Raw genomic sequence first — 26,423 nt, forward strand, 5'->3', positions numbered from 1 at the left:
GAAATTACTGCTGCTGCCGAATGACAAGTCGCACATTTTCAAAGAAATTACCAAAAAGAAAATAGAAAAGAAAACATTGGAAAATGCACATAAATAAGCGGACGAGAATAGAGGAGTATCTGGAGGAGAAGAACAGCTGCCAGGGGATTGAACGAAGAACGAGGAGCGAAGACCAAAGAAGCGTTGATGGAAAGCCAATGGAAAAACCGGGAGAAAAACAGAGGGAAAATGTTCCAAAATTAGTCAAACCGGGCGAGTCAATTAAATCGAATGGAATGGGGGATGCCGGGCAGACGGAATTTTTTATCGGATCGCTTATGGCCAAGGAGCTGCTACTTAAAAACGCATTTACCAACAGAGAAATATCTTAATATTTGTTTACGAAAACGCGAAAACATTCTGAAAATGTCGCCCCGCTGAATTTATAATGACAGAGTCAGTCGGATGTGACTTTTTAATTAAAATTCCGAATGCATTGGCAGTCGAAAAAAATGCTTTTATTATTTTAATTACCCATTTCGGACTCAGATGGTCCCGCAGCGCACTCAATATTAATTTCATGAAAAGAACTTCACTGGCTTCTCTGTTTCAGACGTGTCTTTTGTTTCTTCTTCGAAAAAAACTCAAGCCCAAAGTCCCAGTTTTTTTTTTTTTTTTTCGAAAACATGGCAAACATTTGGGGGGAATAGATACGCATTTGTTCAGCGTTCGATAAACATTTATTGGGCAATCCAATCACGGAACTCACGTCCCCGGTCCGTGACAGTTTCGTTAAAATGCCTTTTCTTTATCTGACTTATTTCTCTCCTTTCTGGCTTTCTGGCTTTCTTGCTTTATGTTGCCAATGCTCTTCGAATGCCACAAGAATTATGTTTGCCGTATGAAAGAGTTATAAATAATCGGTTTTTGTATGCAAAAGGTATCGGTGGGGACTGAAAATGAAATCGAATCTGAATCCAATGATGGAGTTTATTAATCAGTGAGAAACAAAATTGATTTATAGCGTAATATTTCTTTGGGAAGCGTATTAAATTGCCATTATCTGAAGGAACTTTTTACTTTATCTTACTGTTTGTCTAGATTATAAATTTACAGACTATTATTGGTTTGGATTAAGCTTAAACAGAAAAGAATCCCCTAAAAACCAATAGGTTTTTATATATAATATTATTAATCTTAAAAAATGTTTTTTAAAAATTTATAAATGAATCTTATTTGGAATATACTTAGTTTTTGAAACTCTCCAACTTTCAGATATTAGCAAAATATAATATTAAATGAGAAGTTTGTTAAACAAACCATTTCTTCTTTAAAAATCGAAACATAAATTTTTCCAGCTTACAGATAGCGTCAAGATATCAATAAAAAAATAATCAAATTAAATTTGAATTAAAGATATTTTTAATGGCATAAGAAATTTCTAAAAAAAAAGATCCATTAGATTTAACTCATAGAATATTTAATAGAATATATAGTTTTTTACCTTCTTTTTTTTGACAAATTATGCAATAAAGGTTCAAATTAATTTAAATTAAATTTTTTTCCTTAATAAATCAGTTACATTTTACCATTTTTAAAATACCTTTTGTAAATATATACTTTTTTTATGAGAAACATTCGTTCAAAATTAAAACTGAGATTATTCAAAATATTAACAACATATCCTTATTAAAAATGCCCCTAATATCTCCTTTTTCAATTTCCTGCTCCCACATGTGGGTTCAAAGGCCACCAGCTGAAGAAGAAGAAGACGAAGAAGAAGAAGCGTCAGACAAAGACTGAAAGCATCAAGACGGTGATTAGACGCATAATCTGCTATTCGAGGGGCAATTTGTCACCGCAAGGCATCGCCGCTGCCACTGGGCCACTAAAAATCATTTAGGGCGAAATAAAAATATTTTTTACGACCTTTTTATAGTTGCTGCAACAATCTAATAACAATCCAAATAATTATCCAAACAAACAACGAACAGCGACGGCAAATGTCAAAGCAGAAAATCTCCGTCCGTAGCATAAGAAGCGGCAGCGCAGCGCCAGGCCCGGTTTTCTCCGCTGCCAACAAAAATGAGCCATAAAACGGGGCCATAAAACCCCTGTGCGAAATGCTACTGCTCGGGCCGATAGGCCACGCCCCCTACACGGAAGCCATAACGGCCAGGGCAAATTGCCGATAACTCAAAAGTGAGCGGGAGCAAGCGAGCTGGCAAATGGCGGGCCTGCCTGTGCCAGAGTGAGATGCAGACAGGGTCTCACTGCCAGAGAGAGAGGGAGCTGCGCAATAATGGCTGCGCCGGGCTGAGAGAGAGTGACAGCTCGAGCGAGATGGCCGACAATGCCCTTCCGCTCTCTCACGCCGCCACGTGTCGCTCTCGCATTAAGGCAAGTAAATTCGTGAGAATTGCTTTTCTCACGCTCTCCGCAGTCGCAGTCGCTGCCAACGTCGTCGCCATAACTGTCGTTGGTAATGGCCGTTTTAAGTGCGACTGAGATGGCCTCATAATCGTTTGCTGAATGTGGCTCAATTGTCTACCCGCCGGCGCTCTTTTTGGGGGCTCTCTTTTGGGGCCACTCTCTCTCTCTCACTCTATGTGTAGCTCTCTGCTATTTTTGCCTTTATGCAAACTTTAATTAGTTTTGTTGTAATTGTTGTAACTGCCTAGTGACCACTTTAGTGCTCAGAAATCGCCTAGAAAAATTCTCTCTTTGGTGGGGCTCTCTTTTGGGGCTTTTTTTGTTTTGGCGACCGGCGCCAGAGAAACAGGGGGTGAGCGAGAGCGAACTAGCAAAGCGCGCGCATCTTCGCATCCTTGCACGGCTGCCAGAATGGGACATAAAATGTGCCAGGCAGTTAAAATGTAGATTTAAGTAAGTGGAAACGAGATCGTTACGTTGGCGCATAAAAATAAAAATCATTGTGCTCAAGCACTGATTGAAAAAAAATCTACCGTGAGAAGAAGTGAGAGAGAGAGAGCAACAGGCGACGTGGAGCTGCGTTTTCCACTCGCTTTTCCTTTGAGTGGAAAAGTGGAAAAGCGAGCGCCGGCGAACATGTTGCGAGTGGTTTTCCCTATCAATCAGAAATCACCTTAAACTTGTTTTTTTGTTTTTTTTTGTTTTCATCCGCCTTCGCCGCCGCTTTTTAAGATTCTTTTCATTTTCGTTTTATGGTTTTTATGCGGCTCTTTACGACTTTTATGACTTTTATGGGGTTTAGTGCGTGCCAAAAACGAGGGGAAAAGGCAATTTTTAATTGAATAATGCCGGCATCGGGGCGCTTTTGCTGCTCTTGTTATGGTTTCAAAGGCGGACGGGCCAGCGGCGACGGTAATTAGCCAGAGATAAACATTTAATTGGCAAATTCAAAATTGGAAAATCGCCATGAAAAACCACGCCGCGTTACCTCCGACTTTTACGAAATTTTCCGCCGCCATATGCATTCTAATTGGGTCAAAAACTCAAAGATTCCGCCTGGGTGGCATTTCTCTGGGAGGAAAAATTGGAAAACTTATTTTTTAAGACCTTTTTTTATACTATACGTAACTCAAACTAATATATATTGCAGAAATACAAACTTCAACTTACTAGTGCTAATTTTGTATTATATTTCAAACCAAATTGTATATTATAATATCTAAATTATTTTCCTTAAATTTATTTATATAGTAATGATCCTAGTATTCAATTATAATTCTAGTCAGAAGCCTGAAACGCAGTGAAGGAGTCTTTTCCTACCCAATAAATCATATATATTCTTGATCAGAATCAATAAGAGAGTCGATCTAGCTATGTTCGGAGAAAAGATAAATTTTAGGAAAATTTGTCAAAATTTCAAAAATTTTTAAGGGGTAACATCGTTAAAATTGTCAAAAATTTCAATTTTTTTACATTTAAAATTGAGTATGCAGATTTATTAACATAACGAAAACTAACATAGGAGCGATTTCCGAATTGAAATTAATGCATTTTTGGCTTAGTTATGATTAATTTCGTATTCAGAAAATGTATACTAAATTTGTCTTCCCGAAATTGTTTTGTATTAAATATTTATATATCAAAGAAACTTACATAATGTGCAGTTATGCATAGATTTTTATAGGATATCTACATATGTAGTTATTATTTTAATCTATTTACTATACACATCGCTTTTACTTTATCTGAAACTCCTTCTGTAAACTAGAAATAATCCATCAAAATTTCATATTATATGAATATGTAATATACCTTTCGGAATTACTGTTCCGCCTTAAATTTTATTTACTACCAACTTAAAGTCAAGAAGGAGAAACTCATTGCATGAAGTACCTGAAGTAATTATTGTTTTCATGGGCTCCTTTCCAATTATGCACTGGCACAGCGGCTGGGGCAGAAAAGGTAAATTGATAAATTATAAAAAAGAAACTTAATAATATAAATGAGTTGCGCCGCAACCTGTCGCATTGGCTCACAAGTCAGGCGGTAATTGGCAAACTGAAGGCACTGGCCGCGGTTAATTGCGGTTTTTAATATATCCTGACCCTCTTTGCTGGATTTTTTGTTGTTGTTATTTTGTAAGCCGCGGGAAGTGAGTGTAAACACGACATGAAATACTCGCCATTGCCACTTGGCCCACCTCGAAGTGGCCCCGGAACGGGACCCCCCGTTGCACCTTACTCCTTTCCAAAAGGACGCAATTTATGAGGGCCTCCGTAATTGCCACGCAATGCTGCATCCGCATCGCACACAGTTTTCAATTTACAAAAACAAAAAAGGAAGGAAGAGAGAAAAAAAACAAGCAAGGAAATTAAAAGGGAAAATATGAAAGAGCCGGAGTGCCTGCGTCCTTTTGGCACGGCACGTCGAGCGGACACATGTGGATCGCCGGCGTGGAATGTCCTTTTAATGGACTTGCCACTCTCACACTGCGCCGCATCCTTTCGCCTTTTAACCCGTGTTCCGCGCTGTTTGATTGCCGTGAATTGCTGTCTGCAGGATTTTTATCCTTTTCGGACTATGTTTTGTTCCATCGAAGCAGATGTCATATATATACTCCGTCTTCCTGCCGGCCAATTATGAGCCGTAACAACAGCTGACCAGCCGGCAGGATCCTTTACGAACGTGAAAGTGTTTGGAAAGGTGATAGAGGTTTGGTTTTACCTTAACATAGTTTTAGCAAAATATGTTTTTGTATTGGAATCTATTAAAAAATATAACAAATTAATATTTTATTTGATTTTGTATCAGTTTCTAGAATTTAAAATGAATCTTAGCTAGCTTCTATCATAAATTGTTCTTGAAATACTACTGTGGGATCTCTGTTAAAACCCCTTTGAGCCTCCGATTAGGGGTTTAATATATCTTCTTACTTGACCTTCTGCTTAAAGAAATAAATAAACTTTCCTACGTTCTTCTGAAGGCTTAAAATGTCTCATAAATGTTTGCAGAAATGATGACAATTCTTAATGGTTTATTTACACAGCCTCTCTACGGATGATGTATGGTACAGTTGACCCCAAGAGGTTGTCATGAGTGACTCTGGAGGACCATGAAGCATGACCATGATGCAGTTTGGAGCTTGCAGCATCATGGCAAGTGTCAGTGTCACAAATACCCTTTCCACACCCTTCCAAAAGAGAGCTCCATGGGGATACGCAGATGATGCGATGGCGGCGTCAAATGCGACGCTGAATTTATTACGGGGGCTTTATTTATGCGCTTATCGCGTTGCCGTTGCCAGTTGCCGGCCTTAGCACGTTGTCAAGTGTTTATCTTGGCCCCGGAGCCGAACTGGTACCAGTACCCTCATCTCATCTCATCGCATCTCAGCCAACACAAAACCAGATCCCGAACGGAGCCAGACCGAAATGAAATACCAAAAAGCTTAAAATTGAATTTATGGCTGCACCTAAATCATGTGTCCACGAAAAATACAACAAAAAATAAAAGCGAAGCAGAAACAACTCACGAATATGCGAGTGTTTTCGGGCCTGTCGCATGATTTAGTGGCGGCAGTCGAGAAATTTAAATAATAAATATTCCATAGTTACACAAAACACAAAAGCCAGAAAAATGGAGGCCCAAAATCCAGGCCCAAACCCGACCCAAAACCCAATTTCGGAATCGAAAAATCAAAAGCGATTCGTGTAAAATATTCAAAGCGAACGCGACTAAATCAAAAAAACGCTGTCGAAATAAAACGTTTGAAAATTGAATTTCGCTCCAGCGAAATTGAAAAGCATTTGTAACGGAAATGAAAATCGTTTTGAGGGTGGAAACGAACAAAACACAATGACTCCCCGACTCTGAATTTAAATTAAGAAATTTATCTTTTCTTGTGAGTGTGTTGTGTGTGCCACGCCCTCGCCTTTGTTGTAAAAGTTGTTGATTTTTTATTTGTCGAGCATCTTCCACCTTTTTTTTGGCCATAAAAACAAATGAATTCGGTTTCTTTTTGTTTTGGCAAGCGTTTTCGCCTTATCTCGTTTTTTTGGGGGTTCTAAGATTGAAACTTGATATTCCATATTTTCTAATCTTTTGTTTTCTTAAATTTTGATATTTATTTGCTTTGAATAAAAACGAGTCTCTCATGAAGTTATTAATTAGTCAGCGAAATATATTTAATCTCGGCATTTTGCACCTCTTCTGAGCAATTTGTACTCGAGCGGAGAGAGCAACGATTTTAAGCGGTTTCCAAATGGCTTTTATGGCCGACTTCATGGCTAATAAAAATTTGCATTGTTCGGGTCCGCAAAAAAGCAATATATGTATATATAAACAAGACCAAGACCGCGGCTTTCATAAATTAGCTGCCCAACTGCCAAGGGAATTAGCATACGAAATTACGCTGCTTAAAGATAAATACCTTAAATTGGTTGTTATTTAGAAGACCATAACATAAATTCGAAAAGCAAATAATGCCATTTGTCAATGGGATTACGAATTGGGAGCTGCAATATATCCACAGTTTTTATTACCTTAAAAAAAACAGAGTCGATTTTTGGCAATTTGTCGATCAAGGTAATGAAATCACGTGTTAATGGGGAGTATCTCACTGTAAAAGATACTTTGAATGCATTAAAAATTAAATACAGATTAGGGATTTTAATCTCTTTGAAGTCAACCTTGAATTACCTTTGAAAAAAATTTAAATATTTATATAGTTTACTTAACAATAAGACTTTAATCTACCTATTCCTCCGCCCATTTAACACTTTCCATTTAGTTTTCAATTGCAGAGCATATATATCGTTCTGCCATCCTTTATCCACCCCAGGACATGTACCACTCACCATTTTGGACTCATTAAAAATTCCAAACGCATCGAGGTGAGTGTCCATGAACATATAATATTGTATGTGTATGTCATGTACATTATTTATAGCTGCTTCGGAGTTTGTGTAATCAAAACTGGGATTTTGGACAATGTGTCCAGTGTCCAGTATCGTGTCCAGTGGGTAAGTGTGTCAGTAGGACCTTCGCTGGAAGGGTGCAAAAGGATTCGAGTATTTGGGCCAGTTGGACATAGCCCTTGGGCCAATTTTGTGCCATGTGTGTGCGACGTGTGTCCCTTTTGCCAAAGTAAAAGGCCAAAACAGAGGGCGAAAAACCAGATACAGATATGGTTCCACTTCCAGGACTGACCAACGGCCAATGACCGGAGCCAGGAGCCAGGACTTGAGTCTGAGGCCTCAGCTCATTTGCATTTTCAGGAGCTGGGACAGGGAAAGTGTTTTCCAAATTGCCACTCTCTATCTGCTCTGCTCTAAATTCGTGTTTTCTTTTTTTTTTAATTTCATTTGCCGGCTGGCTGGTGTGTTGGTTTTCTAATTAACAAAAGAATTTTCCATTTCGTGAGTTTCGTTTTTCTCCTTCTCTCGTTTTTTTCAGTTGTTATTTATAGTTTTTGATGTACCGACCTTTTGACCTCTTCGCATTTTGGGGGAGATTCCGTCTATTGGTGGCTGAATTATGCCCAAATAGCGATAGCCATCTAATTAAATGAGTTATGGAACCGGCATAATGCCAAGTATCTCGCTCTCGGATAAGCGTCCGCCTGCCGCCTAATCCCGCCCCCGAGGCCAAAACTCAAAGTGCCAACCCCCAAAACCCAAAATTCCCGACCCATTCCAGAGATAGATAGTAAAGCCCGGGCCAACTTTGGGCTCGTGGGGCGATTTATGAGATCGCATTTTGCATAGTTTGAAATGGCACACAGTCCAAACTTGGACACAATTCATTTTCCCCGGCCACAAATCTCTCGTTTTGCATTCGGCGGTCATGAATCATGGACTGGCATTGCCTTTGGGTCTGGGGAAAGCACTTGGAAAATGTTTCAAAACCTTACCATGGGTATGAGTAAAAGAAATTTAAACATTTTGACTATCCTTTTAGAATAAAATTGTAACGATTTTTGAAGGTTTTCATAAGTTTAAAAGGTTGCTTTGTATAAAATACAAATCTATTGAACTTGAAAACCTTTTCTAGTGTTTTCTGAACATCCTGCCATTAAAAATTATTTAAAATATACAGCTAATCAATAAATGATTATAAATATGACATAGCCAAATGCCTGACAATCTGATTCAATAGATAAACATTTCTTAGATGGATTTAAAATGTCATAACTGAAAATTATGTTCACATATTTTGCAACTCTTTCCAGTTAATTTGAAATACCCTTTTATTGTTGTAAATAAACCCAAACCCACTGTACTTAACCCGTTAAATGCAAAAGCCAGTTTCGGGTTGCCGTTGAATAGCATTGGAATTTATGCACATTTTATTGACCAGCTTGGAGGCAGAAAAGAACAACGGAGCAACGGAGAGTTGGTAGAGTTGAGAGTTGTTTGTTGGCCCAGCAACATGTCCGAAAGTGTTTTATGGCCATACTGGGCGCTCGAGTGGCCATTTTGGGGCCGATCCGGGATGGATCAGAGGGGTATATGTATGTGCATACATATATTCCGCCTGCACATGCACTCTCCGGGACTTGTCCGACAAGCACTTCTCCACTTCTGAATACAGATGAGGATGGGCCGGCAGCAGGAGATGAGTGGCGTACTAAATACTAAACACCAGCCCTGATTTATGGCCACTGAAAAACTAGCAACTAAAGCCGGCTTAAAGCTAAGAGAATTAGATTTAATACAAAGTCAACGAACTGCAGTTCAAAGTCAAAAAGTCAATTAGACGTCGTCTATATACTATAGACTGTAGTCTGTAGTCTGTAGCCTCTAAAGTGGAGTGGAAATCTCGTTAAAAGCCAATAACAGACGCCATTAAATGTGCATGAAAATTAAATGAAGGAATAAAAGCCACGCGACCACTTGAACTTGAGCGGGAATATCAATTTGGTGTGCAGTAATTTGAACTGACCTCGCCGTTTCAGAGCAAGTTCAATGGCATTCGGGTATACAGCAAAAAAAATGGGGGAAATGTGTATCGAGAAGTGAGAAAGGGGATCAGAGACCACCATATGAGATAAGAGAATTCCGATAAGTTTAATTTATTCGAACCCTCAGCCATATGTTGCAAAGTATGAGGAAAGCAACACTTATTCAATCAACGCGATAGGCGTGTGCCCAAAACTAATTATAAATCCGTATATAAAAAATATTAAATTATGCTGGCTTTTTTAATTTAAAAACCAAGAGGAAAATGGTGGAGTTTGTGGGATAATTAAGTACTATTAGGGATACATAGCTTAAATTACTTATTAATAATGGTTATGGAAGAGGGACCTCCACAAGGCTTAGGAATATATTTTTTAACCTGAAAAAGCATCTAAAAACTGCTTAGAAAACCCCTTTCAAGTTATCTAGTATTCTCTGCCTAAAAAGTCATCCCAAATGTCATGTGTAGGATGTGTGTAACCCCAAATCCTCAGTACAGTTTACGTGCTCAAACGGTGAGGTCAAATACTTCCTCCTACCAGCTCCAAAATTTCAAAATTTTTTCAGTTCACGTTTAAAACCTACACTAAATACACTCTTATCGTTATGAATCGCGTTCTGGAGGATGTGATCCGCCAGAATTCGACAATGGTGGATCGCATCACCGTGGAGCATACTCATGGCTATGTGGTTTCCGATAACATGGCCAATGCGGTGGCCGAGTCCTCGTTTGATAATACCAGTGCCCAGGCGATAGTTAAGCATGTTAATGGACTCTTGGTTGGCACCTGCCAGAGCCTGGTGCGGGACATTGATCCTGCGAACAGGCTGTGCTTCCTGAGGCTGGCCACCCGCAAGTTTGAGTATCTGGTAGCACCGGAGGAGTATTTCACCATCACCGTCGTTCAATAACAAGTTAACACAAGTTGCCAGTAAGCTCTGCTGATAACCTATAATAATATTCTCTGATAACTCTTATTTTAGGTTTCTCAAGAGCACATTTATTTAGACAAGATTTCGGTAAGTATTTGTGGTAACCTTTGGACTTCTCTTTAGTAATTATTTTTGTAATTCTTTAAGAAAACATATATTTGGGCATAACAACATAATGTGGCTCTCGATTATAACTCCAACACGTATAGCAAATAATTTGAACGGTGGTTATATTCTGTTCTGATGACCTATTTAACACTTTGTTGATCTGATATACACTCCGTGTAAGTCTGAACTCTAATGTAACATAAACATCTTTTAAATTATTTATTTTCTTTTCCCTTTCAGGACGATAATTTTGGGTCGTATCTATTTTCTTCTGATCGTATATGTAGGATCGGTTGCTTATGATTTTTCGCCTTGCAGTGGCTTACTTCGGCTGAAGTATTATTGATGTCATTTCGCTCTCATTTATTCGACGATGTAGGATAAGGTTATTCCCAAGATGTACTGATAAAGTCTTTACCGCATAATCTATAAAAGTTGCCTAAAACTTTTAGGAATAACTTTCTAAAATACTGCCGACGGGGAAAGGTTTAGGACCTTGTTCCTAAAATCTCTAGGCAATTTGAGAACTTTAAATGTTAATGAAATTGTTCTGATTTGTGACCGCATTGAACAATTAGCAAATACCTTTTAACAATTATTCAAGACTAAGGAAATACAAAAAAATGTTCGGCAATTAAATATTAATCATGCACAGCGACGGAATAAAAATATAAATTGGTTTTATTTTGGGTATAAGTGGTAGAGCTAGAGAATGGTAAGTATCTACATCTAAAGGTGGAAAAGGTTCAGTAAAAAAAGAAAGGAAACTAACCACGAGAAGCCGAAATTTATATAACCTTTCAGTTTACTATTGAAAAATAGGATGGAATTGGAAACCGGTCATAACTAAGCTCAAAATATTCGCCCTCTTTGAATCCATATTTTATATGACATTTTGTTCACAAAAATACAAGTTTAAAAAGCTCATAACTCGGCGAAAAAGGCACTAATATCAATTCGGAATTTATTTATATTTTAGTTTTAATAAGGTTTATAAATCTGCATACCAAATTTTTAATTTAAGAAAATTCAAAATTTTTCAAATTTTTGACAATTTTAACGATTTTTGAAAAAAATCGGTTCGGCTTTTAATTCTGATCAAGAATATATATGATTTATAGGGTCGAAAAAGAGTCCACATCGTTACAAGCATCTGACTAAAAATAGAATACCCTTGGAAGGGTATAAAAATAAGGAAGTTAATAATAGTATCTGTTAAAATTCCTACATTTTCTTATTATAAATATAAAGTTAGCAAAGAAAATTATGATCATCGGGGTGGCCATGCTCTTTTGAACCCTTTTAAATGCAAAATAAACTTCGGAGAAGAATTCTTAAATCAACAGGACTGCCCGAAAATCCTTTATAATTCCCCGGCGACGTTCCGATCCTGATTATTTACGACATGGCTTCATCGGGCCGGGAATCTACCCATACTCCGATCCTATATTATATGTATATCTGTGAGAATGCGGCTTTCTAATGCGATAATTCAAGAGATTTACTTCTGTCAACATGACCATTTTGTAGCCGTTCGCTTGATTTCGATTTCGATAGCCACTTTTTTCGGGGTGGAAATGTGAAAATGTGTGGCAGGCACAGTGGCCTTTGACCTTTTTGTGCCTTTTTTTTTGGTGCGCTTCCATCTTTGGTGGCACAATGGATGCTGCTGGCTGCCTGCTATTTTAATTTAAAATGGCAGGACTCGTAACTCATTTTTACGACGCACCCTCCGGGCAGATGAATGTATCTATAGCCACGGCCTGTCCTATTTTTACGTATCCTTGCAGGGGTTGCTACAATAACTTATCTGACTCTCAGCCCGACTTCAACCCGAGTCCATAATCGCTCCTGGGGTGCTCTTTGTTGGGACTTTTGTGAGACTGGCTGGCTGCTAGCTATCTTTAAGCTGTTTCCCATTGTCTGGCATCGTTTTGTGGTGCCCGGGCGAGATGAGAGTATAAAAATTTGTACAGAAACTTAATTCAACAAAAGGGGCAAGGTCGATTCCCCTCCTCGATTCTCTGTCAGAATTGCGCACTTCATTTCAGGCAGCGTGAAATGAAATTACTCCACGGTCCATTCCCAACTGACGACTTCATCTCGCAACGATTCGTGCGAAATTATCAATGCACCCTGGAAATTAGAAACACTTTGAATTAAATTCGAATAAAACGTTTTCCAAGGCACCAGGTCACTTTTCATAATTCACATTTTATGATCTTGTCAGGGCGGCTACAGCTACCATTCCCATCTGTCCAGTGTTCACTGTAGTAATTCAATTAGATTGTGCCGCCAAAAAACCTGAACTTGAGACAAGGTCTCAAATAATGACTTGATTTGGTAAATACTATAGATATTTTTATTTATTAATTTTATAATTATTTAAAATGTTTCTACATTCTCGTTGACGTATATTTCGATGAAAATATATATTACAATTATTAAAAACACTATTTTAGAATTGTCTCAATTAATAAACGACACTGATATAATTTACTTCAATTCGAATGGAAAACTTTTAATGTATATTTTACTACATTAAGTATTGGTGAAATACTTAATTGTATGTAATATTCTTGAATTATGTAATATTTTAGGCCAGACATGTTGATCTTATAACATTAAATATAATCAAATTAAAATGTTTCTTTAGAAGCATATATTTATCAGCAACTCATATAATTTCAATTCATATATAATATATAATTAAATATAATATAATATAAAATAATTATATTTAATAAGTATTTTTATTATTATTATACAGCTGTATCTTTGAATTAAATAAAATCTCTTTTTAATTATACAAATGGATCAAATTTTGTTTTATAATGAAGGGTTTATAGAAATAAATTCATTTCTTATGGGTTTCGAATGTGACTATTCATTATAAGGAAAAAAAATACTTTAAGCTTTTTTAATTACTTTAAAATGTAAGAAATGATTTACTAAAAGCATCATAATTGAAAACTGACTTTCTTTAAAGATACAAAGAATTATTAAGATCCTTATAAAAATTAGAAAAAATCCGGAGAACACAACATAGTTTTCTTCTTTGAGCTTCAAATTCCATAAAACTAAACTCAACTAAAACTTCTAAAAATCCCCAAAAATCATTATATAATTCTGGACGATTTTGTGTACTTTCAGTTCCCGACGGCTCTTGAGAGAAATGAGGAAAGGGAGAACGGAGAACCAAGAACGGAGAACCCAGAAGGCTGGAGAAAGAGCTCCTCCACCTCGAAATTCTCACTCAAACTCAAACTGGCCGAGGCCAAGCCCATTTTCCTGTTCATGCTGCTGACGTCGACGAACGATTTTAGTGGTGTTTTTGCTGTTGATGAAATGCCGCACTGAATTATTTTTTTTTTTTGTGCCCCGTTCAACCACCGAGCCACATTTCCAGTTTCAACTCGCAGCGGCGCAGACGTCGCTTGACTTCACCGGATGACCGATTTCTTGAAAAAATAAGAAAAGAAAATATACCCGAAGGAAAAAAATACAGAAAAAGTACAGCACAACCTGAAGAAAATTATAAAAAAGTAACCTTAACTAAAGTTAGTTAATAACTACAACTGTATTTGGAATAAAACAGGAAATAAATGGAAATATTAAAGTAAATATTCTACTTGAGGTGCAGCCTACTTGCGCCAGATGGCGACACTGTGTTGCAAGCGCCCTCTATGGCTTTGGGTCAAGGCTAGTTTGAGGGTCACTTGCTTCTGCTGCAGTTTTAAAGCCACTGTTACTCCTTTGAAGTTGGAAACCAGTTTGAGAGCAACAGAAATGGCTGACTCCGAAAATTCGTTTTTATTTCATATAATAAATTTATTATTTACTAAAAAATGATATTTATAGAGCTTTTTTAGCTACTTTCTGCGATATTATATTAAATTTGATTAAATTTTAATGTTACACCATACAAACTAAAAAAAATTCTACCTAAATTCGATTTTCTAATGATTAAAATTATGATTGCAAATCAAATCAAATATGACTTTTAACAAACTTTTAACAATCAATGGCTTCTTGGCCAAGAGAACCTAAAGTGTGGGTAAATCGCAGTTTTAAAAATATCATAACTAAACCAGAATGCATTCCCGTATTAATTTTTATAGCGCTAACAAATCTGCATATTAAGTTTTTCAATTTAACAAAATCACTTTTTTGTCAAATTTTGAAAATTTTAATGATGTAACCCCTTATAAAAATTTCAAAAAATGGTAAACAATTTGAAATTTTATTTTTCAACCGGGAATGCCTAGATCTACTCGCCTGTCGAATCTGATTAAGAATATATGTAATTTATAGGGTCGAAAATGATTCCTTCACTATTTTTAAAGCTTCTGACTAAAATAATAACGCCCAGCAAGGGTACACAAATTAAAAGACTTTTGCTTTAGCTAAATATTATTTAAACAGGGAATATGGTAATAGTTTCCAGCTTGCCACTATTTATTCTTATATATAATAAAATAATAACAAACTAGGATGTTTCTGTAATTTAATGATTTATCAATAAACAATAACGTTGTCACTGGAGTTTCGAAAAACTAAAATTCATATATTACTCAGAAAGTCATTATTACTTAAGACTTTATATATTCTTTTTATTAAATTCCAATTAATTGAAATTCCAAATTTCTTTAAACACAAATATCCACTTCCCCAAAGGAATTTCCATCCATAAGATACACAGAAAACACTTTCCTTGCGAGTCCTCCAATTAAATGAACCAATTTCGTAGAAGGTATTTTCCTGCTTTTATTTATATTGCCTCATTCTGGACTTGGCCACTTCTCTTAACGATCGACGGTCTTGTTAAGGGGTCAACGGAGCATATTGCCAATCAAAGGCTTCAATTCAATTTCCCCGGCTTTTCCAGAGACTCGCAACTCGATAATGGCAATGGGATAAAGCCAAGTGCGGGTGTTGCAGCGCAAACGATTCCATCCAAAATCGGAGCAATCAAAGCATCAAGATGTCAGTAAACGCGGTTAAGACAACAAAATTACTTTGAGCATCGTTAGGGCCACGATTCCCGGCTCCACAGTGTGGAAACACTCGATGTTTTTTTGCGGAGGGGAAATAAGGGGGAAAAACATGAAAATCATCTTTCAACGCGATGCGCTTTCGACATTTGCAACCATGGAACAGAACACACCAATCGCAATCAGGTGAAGTGGGTACAAGGGGAGAGCACACATGTGAAGTAAAAAAAAAAATCATGAAAAAATCTGTAAAATAATAAAAAAGAGAAAATGTAGCCAGAGCAGGGACAGCCAGCAAGTGCAAGGGAATCGAAACCAAAGGAGGCAAAGACCGCTTTTCATTTGGCTGCCGGCAATGTCCATGGCGGAGCATCCAGTTAAGATTCAACTGGTTTTTAGCCCAGTATTTCCTCTTACTCTTACTTAGGAGGAGGCTTGGGTTCTTCTTAAGAGGCTATAGGGTTTTGCAAACTCTGAATACCTGGAAAATTAGCAAAGAAATATAGTTTTATTGAACCTTTAACAGTATTACTTTAAGCTTTGTTCTTTTCTTTTTAAATTAAGCTTAAATTAAACGTTAAATAATTGGTATATTATAGTAATTACCCTTTAAACATATAAAATATTTACTAAAGATTATATTTCTTTAAAATATAATATTTTTATTACTTAGTCTTTACAGTTTTCCCCTTTTTCGTGCCACAGTTCAAGTCTTGCAGGAAGTCTTTGGGCAATGCCTTTGTCTTGGCGGTCTCTCCTACATAATCTCCGCTTGCAGAATCCACCCACCCACACCAAACACACACACACCCAAAAACCCACCTCCCACGCTCCCCCTGACCCCTGACCCCTTGCAAACTAATACCCCTTCCGACGCCCATGAATGCTACTCCTCCATCTAAGCTGATGCAACACCGATACAAATACAAATACTCCTTCAAGTCACCCCTCTCTTTCTGGACCCCTGTTGCCATCTCTCTCACATCGTCGCCGCCTCATTGTTCGTCTCGGTTCAGTTTGGTTTGGTTCCGTAAATTACACTTTTGATTTTTAGTGGCCGTAAAATAATCGTAAATGTCGTGGTTATTGCGACCGAAAGTGCCCATTTTGAGTGGCTTCCCCCTTTGCAACGCGAGTCCCTCTAACTGATATTTTCGCTCAGTGTGTGCAGCTTGTCGATGTCGGAGTCAAGTCGCTCGGATTGGGACGTGCTGCCACTGCACAAACAGCACGAATGCCCTCCAGTGCAGACAGTTCTGAGGAGAGCCCAAAAAGAGTTGTATTTTCAGGTGCAGAAAGGTGAGAAATATCTTAAATATTTCTTGAATATTGATCTAAATTGAGAGTTTAAGAACGCTTTATATATATTCTAATTTAAATATATTTAAAAATAGAATACTTGTATATTTTATTAACATTTAATTAGGGTTCTGGAAGTATTAAACCTTCTTTATAATGATAAATATTTTGTTAAATAATCTTTTATTTCATCATACCTTTTCTTATATATATCTTTACCTGTTTCAGTATATTTTTTCCAGAAATAATCCCAGCTAACTTGGCACCACTGATACCCTCCTCTGGCCTGGCTAAAACCCCCCCTTCACACCGCTTAGCCACCTCCCGTTTTGGCCAACTCGCTAAGCAAGCTGCACTTGTTTTGTTTTTAATAAGTTTCTGGTTGCTGGCCTGGCTTTTTGTTTTTGCTGCTGGCTGGCTGGCTGGTTGGCTTTCTTCCTTTGATGTTTCGATTAAGTTCGGAGTTCGCATTTGCCGAACTGGTTGGTTGAGTCGTCCATTCGTCCCTCTTACCTCTTACCTCACCTCGTGCTTATATTCCCTTGGCTAAGGAGCATTTTGGCTTAAGTTTATGGCCATTTCGCTCGTTGCGCTGTCTCTGCTCCGTGTGTTTTTGTTTCTGAGTTGATTTTCTTGAACATTTCACCCATTTACCATTTACCTTTAACTGGAAATTTTCTCACATTGCCGCTGTGACGCAACTGGTTGCCCATTGGCCCGCTCACCGCTTACTAGCTCCAGTTTCCAGCTCACCACCCGCCCACCAAACGCTCGCAAATTTCAAATTTGATTTTATTGTTATGATTTCAATTGTTTTCGCAAACGTAAACACACTGGTGATTTCCAGAGCACAGGCCATGTCGAGTTGTTGGTTAAATAATTTCCCATTTTTATTGCACTACGCCAGGGAGATTTCGCATTTAACGTGAAGTTGGCTAAAACCACAGAGTTTATTAACACATATCTCTAAGGGGAAATAATCTTGAGTGAAAGATCTACCAAACAAACCAAAATTGAAGAACTGTCTTTAAAGCTGCTGAATTATAATCGAAAACTGATTTTATTTATTTACTTAATGAAATGCTTTCAATACATTTCACTTTGTACCTAAAATTAATAATTATTTGAAGTTAAAGAATATATATTATCGTTACAAATAAAATCTGGTTATATATAGCATGTTTTTGATTCAAATACATAACCAAAAACATTCATTAAATATTCAATTACCCAATCGAAATAGATTTACAAGCTCACAACATTTCCCTGATGGCCCAATTTAATGGCTCTCATTATTGTTCGCCGCCTATTAGCATTCACAGACAGTTGCCATAGAAGTCACATTAAAAACGCCCAATTTCACGAGAACAATTACCAAGAGACACCGCCAAAGGTGATCGTAATATGTTCTGGTGATCCTGGAGAACTCCCAGGACTCGAAGGTCGCTTTACAAGGAGAAAAAAAATAACAACAGAACGCCGAGACGAAACCAAATCAATTCATAAATCATAAAAATGTGTCATAAAAAATATTGCAGCCATAAATGGGAATGGGAATGGTAATGCTGCCTTTCAACATGTCCTCGAGAGCAGCGTTAAAAAATGCCAAGGCGAAGGATACTTTTTTGGCTGACCTTAGAAGATTTGTTTTGACTCGCTGCTATCGCCTCTCTCGGCGACGATTCCGATTCCGATACCGATCCCAAAAAAGGACACCCATGTATTGTCCCTCGATTATTGCCGGGAATGGTAATAAATCATAAAAATATGCCCAGATTGGGAAGCCTCTCGTTACACGGTGGATTCGTAAATCCCCTGTAAAATTGGTGGTGTCCCAAGGTAGGTATTACTATAGTCCTGTGTGTATACTATACTATATGCTCCGATCGCGCCCTCGAACATCTGATAACAAAACCACCGGCATGGCCAAATGCCTTCGAAACAAAAGGGCCAGCAACTTTCTCTTTTTTGCGCCAGCATTCAGGCCGCATTCATCCTTGCCAAATATGAGAAATTTGATTTATTTCTCAGATGTATATTTTTGTTTCGTACTGCTGTTTGTTCGGCTGTCAGTAAGAGGCGCCTGCAAATATTATTTCCCTGGATCTGCAAGGACCTTTTCGAGTGTCCTGAATTGTATAGGAGAAATGTTTACAGGCTACAATTTTGCTTACTCAGTTTAAAATAACTTTATTTGGAGAAATCAAAGGATTTTAAGACATTTTCTTAAAAAAACATCATGAGCTTGCTTTCAAAAAAAGAAGATAATCAAACTATTTTATAATACTGCATACATATTTCTCCTCATAGACCATTTTATAAAATATAGTTTTAATTATATATAAACTATATTTAATATATTTTCTATCTTAATAAGTAAAAGAATTTGTCCTCTAAACACATCTCCATTGTACAGAAATGTCTTCATTTTCTTCAATTATGCCACATGCCTTGGAATGTCAGTGCTGTACTTGTGTCTTGAAGTTACACCCGCTCCTTGGTTGATTTACTAGAAGCAGATGATTTAATATAACCGCATATATGGCATATATATAGCATATAGACATACGCACACAGCCCTGGCAGAGTGCACTTCAGATGCATTCGAAACAGGAACCCGTTGAACAGGCCCCAGATACAGATATGGATTCAGATACAGATACTTATACTTGAACCGATTCCAAGGCACACACATGTTGCCACTGAAGCGTCCGTTCTTGGAGGAAACTCGGTCTCAACAGTTCAGGTTCCACCATCTTGAAAATCGACGCCCCTTGGAAACGGTTCCAAAAGTCGAGATTTGGATTTGGGAAATGGGAAAAGTCTGGATTTTTGTAAACCCTTGCAAAGGGTATTTTAATTTCAGTCGATGAAGGAATCATTTTCGACCCTATAAAGCATATACATTTATTCTTGATCAGCAGCATAAGAAAAACCTTTCTAGCCATGTTGGAAAGGAAACAAAATTTTGTCTATTTTTTTTTTAAATTTTATAAGAGGTAACATCGTTTAAATTGTTATTAAAATGGTTTTTAAAACATTAAATTCAGTATGCAGATTTTTAAATCTTCAAAAGACTAACACAAGCTTTCCGAATTGAAATTAATCAGTTTTTGACTTAGTTATGGTTTTTTAAAACTTTGATTTGTCCAAAAATATCAATAAATAATGGAAATATGTTTTTAAAGGCTAAATAAAATGTAATATCAAATGATGTAGTTTCAGGAATGACTTTAGCATTATTATTTATATTTGTTAGAAAGCAATTAAACAAAAGATGACATTTATTTGTAACAACTAAGTCGAATTGTTAGGGAAAGTAAGTAAAAAATTTAACAAGTAGTTTTCTTACAACAAAACAAACTAGGACAAAATTAATATAACCAAATATACCAAAAGTTACATCACTTTTAAACCAAATTTCAAATGTCTTATAAAAGAAATATCAATCTGTACTCCTCTCCTATGAGTCCATGAAAAAAGATGCTGTAAAAACAAATAGAGTAAAATATGACTACATTTATGAGTGCCATTAAAATGTACTTCCTCGAGTGCGTAAATCAGGGCGTCAACGAGCTGCGACCTTGCGTAGGGCTGGCTCATCATCGCGATGCTGGCCAAATCCGACGTCAAAACAAATCGTTAAAATGCCATAAAAGCCACAAAGCAAACACATCCACAGCCACTGCCACTGCCACATCCATATGCAATCACTAAGCAGCCGTGAGTAGCAAAGGCAAATGCATTCGAATAAAATTTTACCGCCATTTCCTTGGGCATCATCATCAAACTAACGGCGGCAGCTTCCGAGGCACCTCGTAAAGGCAACGATATGATGTCTATGGGCCATCATCAGCCTCACAGCTCAGATACAGATACATTTGTATCTCACTCTCGCCATGGCAGGGCAGGGCAAGGGGGATATCACAATAATTATGGCATACGTCACGGAACTTGGGTTTTTATGTCTTTTATATTGATTGTCATCGTGTCACACTAACAGATCGTAAAAAGGTCGTAAAGTCCGCAGACTCAAGCCTGAGAGAGAGAAAACCAAAATCACTCAGATACTTAGGTACTCACAGCGGAATGAACACAACCCCGAAGTCACTCAAGGATCACAAAAAAAGGACACTCGAAATCAGGATGCTCGGATCGCTGGCTTGTTGAGTGATTTTCTCCGGATTTCCTAGTGAGTTTCTCTGGTTTTTGCTTTCTCTCTCTCAAGTGGCGGTGGCGTCAAGTCGTAAAAAGACCATAAAACCTAGGTCTGTGTTTGGTATTAACCGCAATTTGTTTATATAGTTGTTAAAATGCCATTCTATCTTGTTCCGCTCTGTTCTGCTTAGCATTTAATTGCCGACTGCCGGTTTTTCTTTTTTACGAGCCAATAAAATTTATTTTACGACAATTTAAATGGTTTCATTTGCTATTTGGTGGCACGATTCACCGGTACACAAGGGTACGGACTCGAGCAACAGGTTATATTTTAGCATCTTGTCATACTACTTAACGATGCCTGTTTTTATGGGGCAGCCACAAGTGGGTTTATTAACCATTAAATGGTTCCTAATCCCTTACAAAAGGGAATACATTATATTACTTAATTTAATAACGAAAAAATTAATTCATAGATACTTATTTTATTTATAATCAAATATCAATAATATTCAAATAACAACGTGAGTATGTATTCCACATGATTCTCTCTGTTAATCTGAATTTTTGTGACCTTATTCCCACCTCTAGAGCAAACACCGCAGGCGCCGCGGGAAAACTGCCTTTGGCTTGATGACTTAATCCACCACAAAAGTGGCTCAGTGGTGCCGGAAAATGGGCTCATCCTCATTACGGGGTCAGGAATCAATTGAGGGCCCGAAGGCGCTGTGAACCAAACCAACAACTAGCTGCTTATGCAAAGCCAAATCAAAAACAATAGAGGAAGGGCCTCTCGCGGACACAATGAAGACATTCGGTTGCTACCTACTAATCCTGGCAATGAACCCTTGACTTCTGGCCGCAATTCATCAAACAATTGGCAGTTGGCCGGAGATTTGCATTTGCATGCCGCTACTGTTGGCAGCTCCTCATTTCCTACCAAACTACCATTTCCCGTTCCAGTTCCCGCATCCTAATCCAAGGATCGAGGAAGGGAGGACCTAGGGAATGAGCCGACTAATTGAGCACTTTTGTTTGAGTGCGGTGCCTCGAGGTTTTCGCCTACTTGTTAGCTCCTGGCCAACAAATCGACGTCCCTCCTACGCACACTTGAAAAAAAGTTTTATATTTATATAAGTTTAAATATTCTATAAGAACGATAAATAAGTTTTAACCAATTATAAATCAATACAATTTCAACTTCATAGATACCAAATATATATCCATACCTCTTAAAATTATAATAAACAAGTGTTTCTTTTTTTTCGGAGTGCACCATTATTAACTGGAGCGTTGTAAGCCAGAGCGGAATCCTTTTTCACTTGCCACGGCCTGCGAAAACGTGCAAAGTGGGTGTAAACGGATCGAAATGATGATTGTTTATTGTAATTTTTATGACTGCTTTGCACACAAACACGCCAAGGCGCCAATGATTGCACTCAGGGGGTAGCAAGGCCAACTTACCAGCTCGAACTTGTGGGCCAAAATCAGCCACATTGACTGGCCAAACTCGAACTAGAGGGTTTGTGTGTGTGGGTGCTAGGACGAAGGCATAACCCATGGATGGACTACCATAAGGAAATGGAAGGAAAGGAGTCTCCGGCGACGACAACTCCAAGCACTTGAAAACTTTATAATTAAGCCATTTGCAAGATAGTTATTGATGGCACAAAGTAATGTGAATGGGCGGAAACAATGGCAGTGATATGCACATCAAAATTGCAGTTCATGAACAATATATACGATTATTTCAATTGAGAAATCTTAACAATAGAAATCATAAAGAAATTAAGGTATTATTTGCAACAAATTATATTGAGTCTAAAATGTAGACTCTAATTCATAAAGATTAAGTTTGATATTTAATCTTCCTCATAAGAATACTTTGTACTTTTTAACATATTCACTAACATCAGAATATTTTTGGTTTACTGAAACTTAACTTATTGTAGATTGTATTAAATAGAAAACATATTTTAAATATTTACAATCCCTTTCCCCATTTTTATACTCCACAGTGATTGTTTACCTTTCAAATAAATATTTTTTGCTGATACAATATAATTGTTATAAAATATATAATTACATTAAACACCCACATTTTCCTTTGCCACATTTCTGAGAAATTTTTTGCTGATCTATAAAGAAATTATATAGAAACAAGAAAGGTAGTTAACTTCGGCACGCCGAAGTTTATATACCCTTGCAAATAGAACTTCTATGACTAGGAATCCCTATAATATAAATTATACATATTTATGATTAAAAACAATGAAGTAACACCTGTTTTCATTTCATTCACCTAAACATATTTATATTTGCAGTTCACAGATTTGCATTTTTCCTCTACATCAAACGATCGTTTGTATGGCACAGTCGTCCGATTGTCATGAAATTTTACACAAAATTTAAGACTAATATAAAATGGCTATACCTAGAACTTGATGAAAATCTGTCGAAAACTGAAAATGTTATAATTTTTTTTGTAAAAATTTTCCGGTCATTCCAATGGCAGCTATATGATATAGTCGTCCGTTCCGACATATATACGAGTGAGATTGTATAGAAGGCAACTACAAAGTTTCATTCAGAAAGCTTCAAAACTGAGAGACTAGTTTGGGTAGAAACGGACAGATGGGCAGACGGACAGACGGATAGACGGGCATGGCTAGATCGACTCGGCTGTTGATCCTGATCAAGAATATATATACTTTATATAGTCGGAGGTGCCTCCTTCACTGCGTTGCAAACTTCTGACTGAAATTATAATACCCTGCAAGGGTATAAAAAAAAGAAAAGGAAACAAACAAGGAAGAAAAATTCTAAATAGACTTATATTAGCAAGCTTAAAATCCTTATTTTTTGAGCGGGTTTTTGTGTGAAGAATTACTTTTGCAAAAATTATATACAAGCATTGCTTGAAATATGTTAACTTTCTGTTATTTAAAAGCATGCCAATTCTTAAAAAGTTTGCTTTACAAATATAGATCAACTTATTTTAATATATATTTTATATTGAGCAGTTTCGATCATCACCATTGTTGTTTTCTTTGTTAAGTAAGTTGTGCTGAATAAACTATTTTCGGGAGTTAAGTATACTTTACTATAAACAAATAAATGACACCATATCCCCGCTCGTCATGATCATCACGGCTCTTAAAGAGAGCTTGGAAGACTTTTCGAGATCAATAATAAGCTAGTCAACACGGCCAAGGGTATGATAATTAAACAATAATTTAACATAAACCATATTTTCATGTATCTTGACTTTTTTGGGCCTTGTTTTGGTTTCAATTATTAAGAGATATTTTATTAACGTCTTACCTTAATTAAGAAAACTATAATTTTTATGATTGCCACATCCACTTGATCAAAGTCTATCAACTACTAAACACTAGATTGGTAATCTATATAAAAAACACACAAAAAGAAGAAGAAAACTAAACTTCCTCTAGCTAGGGCCTTGCTTAAGTATAAGACTTGAGAATCGCAGAGGAGAGCGCTCTATGTACCAAATAGTTAAACAAAGCCTATCTTTCAGTCGAAAGCTTGAAACTTAGTGATGGAGTCATTTCCGATCCTATTATTCATATATATTCTTGATCAGCATCAACAGCCGATCCGATCTAGCCATGTTTGCCACATCCACTAGAGCGAAGTCTATCAACCACCAAGCACTAAATTAGTAATTTATATAAAAGAAGAAGAAGAAAAATAAACGTTCTCTAGCTAGAGCCTTGCTTAAGTGTAAGACTTGAGAATCGCAGAGGAGAGCGCTCTATTTACCAAATAATTAAACAAAGCCTATCTTTCAGTCGAAAGCTTGAAACTTAGTGATGGAGTCATTTCCGATCCTATTATTCATATATATTCTTGATCAGCATCAACAGCCGACTCGATCTAGCCATGTTTGCCACATCCACTAGATCGAAGTCTATCAACCACCAAGCACTAAATTAGTAATTTATATAAAAGAAGAAGAAGAAAAATAAACGTTCTCTAGCTAGAGCCTTGCTTAAGTGTAAGACTTGAGAATCGCAGAGGAGAGCGCTCTATGTACCAAATAATTAAGCAAAGCCTATCTTTCAGTCGAAAGCTTAAAACTTAGTGAAGGAGTCATTTCCGATCCTATTATTCATATATATTCTTGATCAGCATCAACAGCCGAATCGATCTAGCCAGGTCCGGCATAAATTTAATTTTTTCAAATTTTATAACAATTTTAAATTTTTATAAGAGGTATCGTTAAAATGGTGAAAAATTGACGAAAATTTGAATTTTTTTTAATTTTTAAATTGAGTATGCAGATTTGTTACCCTAATAAAAACTGAAATTATTGAATTTTTGGCTTAGTTATGATATGTTTAATATTTGACCTCTTAATACTTAGCTAACTTCAAAGGTATTAAGAAAATTATTCATGTTTTTTTTTTTTTGTATATAAAATAAGTTTTTAATATATGATTAGTGTACTTACCTTGAACTTCTATAAGTAGGAATCCCAACAATATAAATTATATATATTTATGATTAAAAACAATGAAGTAACACCTGTTTTCATTTCATTCACCTAAACATATTTATATTTGCAATTCACAGATTTGCATTTTTCCTCTACACCAAACAATCGTTTGTTTGGCACCTAGGTAGAGTCGTCCGATTTTCATGAAATTTTACACAAAATTTAAGACTAATATAAAATGGCTACACCTCAAACTTGATGATGATCTGTTTAAAACTGAAATAGATGTAATTTTTAATTGTATTAATTTCTCGATCGTTCCTATGGGAGCTATATGATATAGTAGTTCGATTTTCATAAAATTTTACACAGAATTGTAGAGTATAATAAAATGGCTATATCTCAAATTTGATAAAAATCTGCTGAAAACTGAAAATGTTATAATTTTTTTTTTTTGTAAAAATTTTCCTATCATTCCTATGACAGCTATATGATATAGTCGTCCGATCTGGGCCGTTCCGACATATATATGAGTGAGAGTATATAGAAGGCTAACTACAAAGTTTCATTAAAACTGAGAGACTAGTTTGCGTAGAAACGGACAGACGGACAGAAGGACAGACGGACAGACGAACAGACGAACAGACGGACAGACGAACAGACGGACAGACGGACAGACGGACATGGCTAGATCGACTCGGCTGTTGATCCTGATCAAGAATATATATACTTTATATGTCGGAGGTGCCTCCTTCACTGCGTTGCAAACTTCTGACTGAAATTATAATACCCTGAAAGGGTATAAAAATTAAATATTAATACCCTTGTTGCTTTCACATACTTACTGAAGTAAATGGCTTCCAATTTGCTTTGGCTTTCAAGTAGCTCAATAAATATTCAATATTTATGGCATCGGGCGGAGATAATGACCTCTAATATCATATTCTCAAGATCTGATTAAGGATTTTCCATACAGCTTGTCAATTTCAATCAATTTACCAAAGTCCAGAGATAATTTACTCCTTAGACGCGCACATTTAGAATCCATCAGATTGAGATCCACCAATCATGAAGCTATCTCTAAGAATCTTCTATATG

The 26,423-nt window shown here is 36.8% G+C and overlaps 1 protein-coding gene across 1 annotated transcript; it reads left to right on the forward strand.

The window, feature by feature from the left end:
• The first annotated feature begins 9,820 nt into the window (after positions 1-9,820).
• On the forward strand, positions 9,821-11,081 carry LOC110190994 (dynein light chain 7b). The gene is made up of 4 exons (XM_020961706.2): positions 9,821-10,303; positions 10,356-10,391; positions 10,452-10,588; positions 10,653-11,081. Exon 1 carries the CDS (start codon positions 9,978-9,980, stop codon positions 10,281-10,283), a length of 306 nt encoding a protein of 101 aa, XP_020817365.1. The 5' UTR covers positions 9,821-9,977; the 3' UTR covers positions 10,284-10,303; positions 10,356-10,391; positions 10,452-10,588; positions 10,653-11,081.
• Positions 11,082-26,423: the final 15,342 nt, after the last annotated feature.

Source organism: Drosophila serrata, unplaced genomic scaffold (genome assembly GCF_035046125.1).
Source record: "Drosophila serrata isolate PLE 108 unplaced genomic scaffold, ASM3504612v1 contig_382, whole genome shotgun sequence".
Lineage (NCBI taxonomy): Eukaryota > Metazoa > Arthropoda > Insecta > Diptera > Drosophilidae > Drosophila > Drosophila serrata.

Bases quoted from the DNA above. Each gene is read 5' to 3' on its own strand.
- LOC110190994 (XM_020961706.2), top strand. From the start codon at position 9,978: ATGAATCGCGTTCTGGAGGATGTGATCCGCCAGAATTCGACAATGGTG.